Genomic DNA, 9,619 nt, shown 5'->3' with positions numbered 1-9,619 from the left:
TGTGGCCTTATGACCACTTCCGGTGATGTCAGGGGGTGTGGCATATGCTAATGAGTTATGCTAATGAGTTCCCCTAGCTCTTTTTCTACGAAATGACCCCTGACTCCTGCAGGAAATGACCCTTGGGAATTCGTATAATCTAGTAAAAGACCAATATTCTTTGGGGGGAGATAGTCCGATGACTGGAGAAACTACCAGTGTGGGCTGAGATACGTCGGGATACAAGAACACTGAAGCCGGGACAAACAGACCCACACAAAGAGACAATTTTCGGCGGCTTCTCCCATGTCCGCCGAGCTCCTCTGCCTTAGGGTGGACGGAGAAGTGGCCCTCGCCTGCACCCACCTGTAACAGCATGTCCCCCGGTTCGATCCGCCCGTCAGCCGCCACGGCCCCGCCTTTCATGATGGAGCCAATGTAGATCCCCCCGTCTCCCCGGTCGTTGCTCTGGCCTACGATGCTGATCCCCAGGAAGTTGTATTTTTCTGAAAGAGGGGACGGGGTGGGGGGAGGATGCATAACACGGCACAAGGAAGCCACGGGGCTTGACCTTCTAAGAGGCCCAGCTCAAGGGAGGTGAAAATGACTTATTACAAATACAAATACAAATGCAATACCTTTATTGGCATAAGAACATGGATATAAGACTAATGTAATGACTAGTTCCGCAAAATCTCATACTTATTTACTTATTTCTTCTCCACTAGCTCTAATATTTCACATTAAATCTTCCAAATGGTCGAATGATATGAAGTAATCGTTATTGTAAGTCTTCCAAATGGTCGAATGATATGAAGTAATCGTTATTGTAAGTTGATAATAGAAGTTTCCTTTTCTTTCTTCTCTTTCTTACCGCTCCAATAGTTCCGATTGCTTCCTAATGTTTCTATTAAGTTTACGCCAAGTCTGTTATCTTTCTACTGAAAACATATTCGGAAGTGTGATGAGTAATGTATTGTAATTCTTTGAACATGTTATAACGTTGTACCTACTCAGGAACTATTTACAGGATGTGAATGTAATTGGAAGATTAATTGTTCACTGTTTGAAGTGTTAGAATTGTTAAAAATTGGAAAAAAAAAACATTAAAAAAAAGAACATAAGAACATAAGAGATGCCAATGTTGGATCAGGCCAAAAGCCCATCCATGTTGGATCAGGCCAGAAATACCAGGGGCCATCAGGAGGTCCACCAGTGGGGCCAGGACATTAGAAGCCCTCCCACTGTTCACCCCCCCAAGCACCAAGATGACAGAGCATCACTTGCCCCAGAGCCCCTATCTATACCTTGTGGCTAATAGCCACTGATGGACCTCTGCTCCATATGCTTATCTAATTCCTTTTTGAAGCCATCCGTGCTTGTAGCCGCCACCACTTCCTGTGGCAGTGAATTCCAAGTGTTAATCACTCTTTGGGTGAAGAAGATAAAATATATATAAAATATCAAATACACATGCAGCATAGAGCCTCAAGATAGGCTGGAGGGGTATCACATTCCGAATTGCCTTAATATGAGCCTCTCCTCCTAGATACCTCATAAAAGAAATTTGCTACAGGTTCCAGAATTTCTATATTATGCGAAGACAATAAAGAACTAATTTTATGCTCATCAGATTGGCCCAAAAGGGGGTCCAACACAGGTTCAATATAAACAACACGGATGCCATAGTGGAATTTACAGTACAATAGCACATGTCCAATGACTTATTATGGCACACCAATGATAGGTGGGGGATCACAGGGGAATCTGGAGCCAGAACAGGGGGTGTGGCCATTTCAAAGAGAAATGTGATGTTATGAATACCTGAAGCTGCCACATCAGCCACGCCGGACGATTGGCCCATCTGGCCAGGTAGTATGCCTTCTGCTTTCTAGCATCTCCCCAACATCTCGAGCAAGATCCTCATCCTACTACCCAAGCCCCTGTCCACTCAGAACGCACCAGATTTTGAACCCGGGACATTCTGCATGCAAAGCCCCTGTCCGCAGATGAATCGCCTTTCCTTTGCCTTTTCAACCTACTGGCTACCGATGCTCCCTCTAAGCTGTGGGGTCTTGTGAGCAAAAATTCTGCTTTGTGAGCTACCGGCCTTAAATGGCTACTGCAGGAATGAGTTCGCTCTGGAGCCCATCCTTCCTGAGCTGAGACAAAAATGGGTGAGCCGGAGGCTAAAAAACCGTGAGCCAGCTCACACTGTGTCAGACTCCTGGACAAACCGGCTCCCAACAGCACTCTCTTTGGCAGTGATATGTTTATTGAGGCAGTAGTAAGTTCCAGATAAGACGCTTTCTGTGTCAGAACTAAAGTCCAAGGCGAGACCCCCCCCCCCCCAGATATACTACATTCAAGCAAACCCCTCTACAGGTCTCAATCAATCAGCCCAGGCATCCAGCCCACCTAAATCTAACGTTCCTACCTTCCCCCCCCCCTGTAATTCATCCCTGCAGTTATCTACTATAGCTAGCCTAGCAGAGCTGGTGCCCAAGGTCACTTGCTTCCCAGAGGCGGGAGGTGCTTCTCCTTGCAGACAGTTTCCAAGCAAGCAAAGCATTCTCACACACATTCTCTTCCCCCCACCCCCCAGTATACATATGGCAAATGAGGCACTGAGTTTGACATTCTGGCCTGCCGGCTTGAGCGGGTATCTCTTATGGAAAGCGCGCCGCCAGCTTGGGGGCTTTAACATGCTTGGCGCACCCATTCATTATGACTAGGGTTAAAGTCCCTCCACTTGATCAGATAATAGAGGTGTCCCTATTTCATTTTTGAGTCCAGGATTTAGAGTCCCTCAGCTTAGAGGAAACACTGCTGCCTACAATGCTTTCTTTCCTTGAGCTTCCATGCGAGGTTTTCGATCTCCTTTATAGTCAGTTCCAACTCTCAGCCCTTCCAGCCAACAGCACCCCACCTCTCCTATCCCTGGGCTGCTCTGTGAGTTTCCCTACTCAACCTCCTTCCTTTGCCTTATCTATCGGCACGCATGGTTGGTATTGGGACCAAACCCTTTCCCTTCAGCAGTCTGAATGACTGCGAACGTTCCGTGATGCAATGGCCGCTCGGCCGACAGGCTTACCCATGTTGAGAGTGACGGTGATGATGTTCAGAGACATGGTGGAATCCGTGATGCTGCTGAAGGAGGACGACTGGAAAAGATCGAGAAAGGCTCATTAAGAATCCACAGAATATGGCTATCAGAAGGGCTGGTTGGGCAAGCTCATCGAGAGAAACAGTTCAGAAGGCAGCTTAAGAACACAGTGGGAGGGGATGGGGAAATACGAGTTCTTAGCTGCCACCATGGAGAGAAGGGGAGGAGGAGGAGGAAGAGGAGAAAAAGGAAGAAGAGGAGGGAAAGGAAGAGGAAGAAGAAGAGGAAGAAGAGGAAGAAGAAGAAGAGGAGATTGGATTTATACCCCGCCCTTCACTACCCAAAGGAGTCTCAGAGCGGCTTACAATCTCCTTCCCTTCCTCTCCCCACAACAGACACCCTGAGAGGTAGATGGGGCTGAGAGAGCTCTGACAGAAACTGCTCTTGAGAGAACAGCTCTGAGAGAACTGTGACTGACCCAAGGTCACACCAGCAGCTGCATGTAGAGGAGTGGGGAATCAAACCTGGTTCTCCAGATTAGAGTCTGCTGGTCTTAACCACTACACCAAACGGTCAAGCGCTTTTTCACTAAGCCTGAGACGAATTCCATGCATGAAGGACGCTGGTCGGCATTGCTAACGTTTATGTTCAAACTGTTTTGTCGCCATCTGCTTTGAGAACTCTGGCGTTCAAAAGCAGTATACAAACATGGTAAGGGGGGGGAGAACAGTTTGAACAAGAGTTTCAATACATTACCAAACCAGTCCGTTCATCGCACAGCCAATTCGGAACAGAAAAGTCCCCTTCTGCCCCGTTTCTCTAAAGCCAACCAAAATATGTCATTCAAAAAGTGTCTTCAAACATCCTTTAAATGAGGGCTCAATTAAAGAAATCTTAGTGGTTTAGCTGTATGATAAAGTCTGCAGATGAATAAAACGATCACTGTGAAGAACGAGATTTCCCCCCCAGACACACATGTATGTGTCTCAGCAAGCACCATCTTAGAAGAGGCATTCCGTCATTTAGAAGAGGCACTCCCCTGTTTAGAAGAGGCATTCCGCCATTTAGAAGAGGCACTCCCCTGTTTAGAAGAGGCATTCCTTTCAGTATGAGAGCAAAGGGAGAACACCTCTTCTAAGTTGGCAGCTGTTCACGCTTCTCCTAAGTGCCTGTCTTAAAGAATACATCTTTTTAAAAATGGGCTGCTTAATTAATATTAAGGGACACCTCCTTGAACCATCAGAAGATTTTAATTAGATAACTGCCTACCGCAGCCTACCATTGACTTCTACTGCCCCCTTTCCTTCTCCCGCCCTCTGGGCAGGCTTACTCTGTCAATCTGGCGCATCTTCTGTTTCCTCCGTCGGCGTTTGTGCTTCCGGATGAGGCGGGACGAAGTGCTTTGTTCCGTGGAGCTACTCAGCCTGGAGGAGAGGAGGAGAAATTCAGAGTGTGACTGCAGTGGCGACAGACTCTTCCTTTCCACCACCAAACTGGTCACGCGTCGTACAACCGCCTACATCAGTGGGCCGCACTCACGGAGAGCCGCGTTTGCCATTTTTTTTAATGCTGTCAAATCACAGCTGACTGATGGTGGCCCCGTAGGTTTTCAAGGCAAGAGGCGTTCCGAGACGGTTTGCCACTGCCTGCCCTGGAGCTACTCAGCCTGGAGGAGAGGAGGAAAAATTCAGAGCGTGACTGCAGTGGCGACAAACTCTCCTTTCCGCCACCAAACTGGTCACGCGGCGTACAACCGCCAACATCAGTGGGCCGCACTCCACGGCTCACGGAGAGTCGCATTTGCCATTTTAAAAAAGAACTGATCTCTGTCATCTGAAGACCAGCTGGGATAGCAGGAGATGTCCAGGCCCCACCTGGAGGCTGGCTACCCTAGCCATGTAACGCTTGTCTGCCCAGGGCACCACCCCACCAAACGCACACACACACAATAATAGGAGATTAAGATTAAATATACCAGGTATGTCCAACAGGTAGATCGCGATCTACCAGTAGATCACGGAGGGGTCAGAGGTAGATCACCAGCCCCACAGTTAAAGAAAGTTATAACCCAATAAAAAAAGAGGTCCCAAAGAGGCCAGACTAGCGGCGACTAGGGCTAGGGCTTTTTCGGTGGCGGCTCCTACCTGGTGGAATGAGCTCCCAGAGGAGATCCGGGCCCTGCGGGACCTTGCAGCACACTTCCGCAGGGCTTGTAAGACGGAGCTCTTCCGCCAGGCGTTTGAGTAGGAGCCGCCACGACTGTTACCATCTGTCTACGACTGTTACTATCTGTCCTAGCCCTTTATCACCTTTATTACCAACTCGCCGTGAGCGCTAAAATGGTGGTACTGCATGGAGCTGTGACCACTAAGGATACCATCCTGATGACGTCATCTATGCCCTCGTTAGTTATTGTGGAGAGCACTTTTGTATTGAATGTTTTTAAAATGCAGTTTTAATGTTTTATGTATTGGGCATTGGCCCGATCTGTACGCCGCCCTGAGCCCATTCGCGGGGAGGGCGGGTTATAAATTTAAATAAATAAATAAATAAATAAAATGTTCGCCGTTCTTTCTGGATCTTCATCTCTCTGCTTTGTTTTTGCTTATTTTGCTTACCAGTAAATGACAGAAGGTGCGTTATAAATGGGGAGGGGGGGCGGTGGAACCCAGCTTTAGTAGGTTAAAATCTAATTTGAAGCTAATTTGAAACTTTATTTTCATGGTGGTAGATCACCGGCACTTTTGGCTGGAAAAAATAGATCACTACCTGTTCGAAGTTTGACATGACTGAAATAGACAACTGCAACCTTTTAAATTACTGGAATGCCTCTGAACAAGGAGGATTTTCTCTCTCTCTCCCCCCTTCCCCCCCAGTAGCACAAAGTTTGAGTCCAGTGGCACCTTTACGACCAACAAAGTTTCATTTTGGGTATAAGCTTTCATCTGCATGCACACTTCTTCAGATACACTGAATCAGATTTCTTCAAGCCTTACATATGGGTAGAGAGAGGAGGGGCGGGTTAGTTGCCAGGAAGGCCTAGTTAGAGTCATTGCATAAGTAACTGGGCAATAAGTATAGCCGAGCTTGGATTAAAGCAGTTTGTAAGACCTGTGAATAGCAGCAAATCAGCACACAAATACAAGAGTTAACAAACAGATCTGAGGACGAAGTTTGAGTCCAGTGGCACCCCCAAGACCAACAAAGTTCAGTTCTGGGAATAAGTGCGAACAGAGAGACGTAGCATGTCTAGAGGCACACTTCTTAAGATACACTGAAACAGATTTCCTCAAGTGTTGCCAGGAACGGCTAGTTACAGTCAAGATGCCTAAGTACAGCTAAGACTGGAATGATGCAATTGGTAAGATCAGTGAACAGTAGTAAATTAGCACAGAGATAATAAAAGAGTTAACAACAGATGTGAGAACTAAGTTTGAGTCCAGTGGTACCGTTAAGATCAACAAAGTTTAATTCTGGGTATAAGTGATGATGATGAAAGCTTATGATGATGATGAATTCTGGGTATAAGTGAGAACCTAATGACTTAGCATGTGTAGCGAGATAAGAACCTAATATCTCTGTTAATGCCTGGAGGTTCCATTGTCCTGAACACTGTAATAACTTGTAATTCAGCAATCTCCCGCTCCAGTCTCTTAGACTACCCTTGGGTATCTGGAGTAAGGGATAGAGCTGGCAAGTCAAATGACACAAAACTTTGTGCAAGGTCTCAAGTTGTCCAGAACTCTTTATTACAGAGCATTTCAAAACATAAATGCCTCCCTCTGTTAAGCCACCTGAGTGCTGTGATGAGGGCATGGAAGCTGCAGAGAACAGTGGGGTGTGTGGGAGAGGACAGGCCCTGTTACCTCCAGTCCCTGGAAGTGAGGCCCACAGCTCAAGGAGGCTCACAGCTTACCCATCCTTCCATCCCTCCAGCCATGTAAAACACCTGCCATCTACAAGTGCGAACCATCCATAAGCCCCTCTATGAAATGGCCTTGCCCACTTTCCTGAGAAACATGGCAGGTCCCACACTGGAACGGGGTCAGGAGAGCTACAGAGGCCACATCAAAGAGCCACGTGTGGCTCCCGGGGCATTAAGTGAGCATCACTGGCCTAGGTAAAGTAGCCAGCAATGTGAGGGAAGCGTGGAGAAGAGGGAACTGTGTTCCCGCAAACGACATGGGCACTAGCCAATAGGTGTCTGCCAGTGTTCCCTCTAAGCTGAGTGAGTGTGAGCTAGCTCACAGTTTTTTAGCCTTCAGCTCACAGATTTCTGTCTCAGCGCAGGAAGGAGGGCTCCAGAGCAAACTGATCGGTGCAGCAGCCAAGTTGCTCGCTCACAACTTTAATGCCAGTAGTTCACAAAGTAGAATTTTTGCTCACAAGCAAAGGTCGATTCGGGAGGGATCGCAATTCCCCTGGGTGAGGTGCGGGGGGCGGGGCACACGACGAAGCCCCACCCCTTGTTTCCGGCCGCCGCTTCCGGCCCTCATTCAGCCAGGAGGAGGCAGGAGAAGAGGGAGGGTAAGTTGCTTCCTCCCCGCCTCTCCCCACCCCTGCCTGCCTGGGGCCAGGGAGGGCCTTGGCGGGGCTTCCTCGCACTCCCGCCGGCCTTGCAGGTCCACCGCCGGGCCCCTGATGTCAGGGTGTGTGGCATATGCTAATGAGTTATGCTAATGAGTTCCCCTAGCTCTTTTTCTACGAAACGACCCCTGCTCACAAGACTCCACAGCTTAGAGCTGGGGTGTCGGCACGACTTGGGTAATCGCATTTCACACAGTGGAGTCTAGGGTTGCCAACTCCACATTAGGGATTTCCTGGATGGGTGGGGGTGAAGTCTGGGGCGGGCAGGGTGTGGGGAGGAGAGGGACCCCAGCTGTGCGTAAGGCCACAGAGTCCACCCTCCATAGGAGCCATTTTGCTTTTTTTTTTGTCGTACGGAGATCAGTTGCGATCCTGAGAGATCTCCAGCCCCCACCTGGAAATTGGCAACCCTCAGTGGGACCCTAGTGGATCGCATCAAGGCTGCAGGGACGCTGGTTCGAGATCTTGAGTTTCTGATTATAGGCCTGCTTGGTTGCAGAGAGATGGGCTCGTATATCACGGCAAGACGAGAGACCGTTTCAAGCTAGGGACCCAACCTTTAAACTCAGTTCGGCAACATGAGACCCGCTTTGAATTACAGAGAGAACACAGCTTCCTTTCTCCTCCACTCTCTAGGGAATGGCTGGCATAGATGAATGGCGACAGCGGGGTCTTAACAACCTGAAATTACTGTTTGGTTTAACGAGAATAATTTACAGCCCTTTTCTCCTTCCAAGCAAGAGCATCACGTCCTTCTCCTGGGCCGGGCGTAAATCAAACCTGGATTTGGCAGAGGTCAGAAGGGTCTGTCTATTCCCAGGGCTTTAGGGTGGTCTTGACCGGTGTTGCCTAGAAAAGCACCCAGGGAAATCCAAACAGTTAGCCTGAGTGATCATTCTGACAGGTGGTAAACCTGTGTCTGGCCTGTACCAAGTCAGGTGGTGGGGGTGGGGGTGTCACATGATCATAATGGTAAAGGTAAAGGTCCCCTTGCTCGAAAGCCAGTCGAGTCCGACTCTAGGGTTGCGGTGCTCATCTCCGTTTCAAAGCCGAAGAGCCAGCGCTGTCCGAAGACGTCTCCGTGGTCATGTGGCCGGCATGGCTAAACACCAAGGCGCACGGAACGCTGTTACCTTCCCACAAAAGTGGTACCTATTTATCTACTTGCAGTTTCTTGCTTTCGAACTGCTAGGTTGGCAGGAGCTGGAACTAGAGACAGGCGCTCACTCCGTCATGCAGCACACTCGGCTCTCGAACTGCTGAACTACCGACCTTCCACAACCTGCAGTTCAGCGTCTTAACCACTTGAGCCACCGCAGCTCCCACATGATCATACTTTTCTTTTAAAAAATCACCATGCTGGTAGAAAGCTAGAGTGTCAGGGATACGGGCAGGCTAGAACTCAGAGGTGTGCTCATTTTCTCCATGCGGTGAGGGTTTTTTGTTTTTATAGCCCTGATCCGGTTTTACCACTTCAGTGTGGAACAGGCCAGTGCTTTCTTTCTTTCTTTTTTTTAAAGAGATGCCTGAACTCTCAAGAGGGAAATGAAGTTTTCAATCTGTATACTGAAAAACTCACAAACTTTCATAAGCATTTTAAAAAGAATTCCATTCTGGTGAGTTCCCCCAGGAAAAAAAGCCCTGGAACGGGCCATCTTTCGTGTCGGTTCATAAATATTTCAGGGAGGAAGACACCAGCCAATCATGGTCAACACCCACACAAATCCATTGGCTCTAGCAACCTGAGTGGAAAGTGCACTGAAAGTGGATTGTTTAGTGTGTGCAGGGGTAATTTCCTGCGGGAGCGCACAGGAGCGGAGCTCCGGCAGTAAGGAGCCCAGGGGGCGGGCACATGCAACAAGCCCCGCCCCCTGCTCCCAGCAGCCCTCAGTCGGTCCACGAGGAGCAAGAAGCAGCCAGGTAAATTGCAGAGCATCCCCCCCGCCC

The 9,619-nt window shown here is 48.7% G+C and overlaps 1 protein-coding gene across 1 annotated transcript in view; it reads right to left on the bottom strand.

The window, feature by feature from the left end:
* The window catches only part of DVL1 (dishevelled segment polarity protein 1), a 79,143-nt gene that overhangs the window by 25,024 nt on the left and 44,500 nt on the right, over positions 1-9,619 (bottom strand). Inside the window, exons 5-8 of the mRNA XM_015420602.1 lie at positions 4,416-4,509; positions 3,074-3,143; positions 346-485; positions 196-230 (exon numbers count right to left, since the gene is read on the bottom strand). Of these exons, the coding sequence (XP_015276088.1) occupies positions 196-230; positions 346-485; positions 3,074-3,143; positions 4,416-4,509 (339 nt within the window). The remainder of the gene's footprint in view (positions 1-195; positions 231-345; positions 486-3,073; positions 3,144-4,415; positions 4,510-9,619) is intronic.

Source organism: Gekko japonicus, unplaced genomic scaffold (genome assembly GCF_001447785.1).
Source record: "Gekko japonicus isolate JY-2015 unplaced genomic scaffold, Gekko_japonicus_V1.1 scaffold908, whole genome shotgun sequence".
Taxonomy (NCBI): Eukaryota; Metazoa; Chordata; class Lepidosauria; order Squamata; family Gekkonidae; genus Gekko; species Gekko japonicus.
The sequence above is the reverse complement of the archived record's forward strand: the minus strand, read 5'-3'. Positions and strand labels throughout refer to the sequence as shown.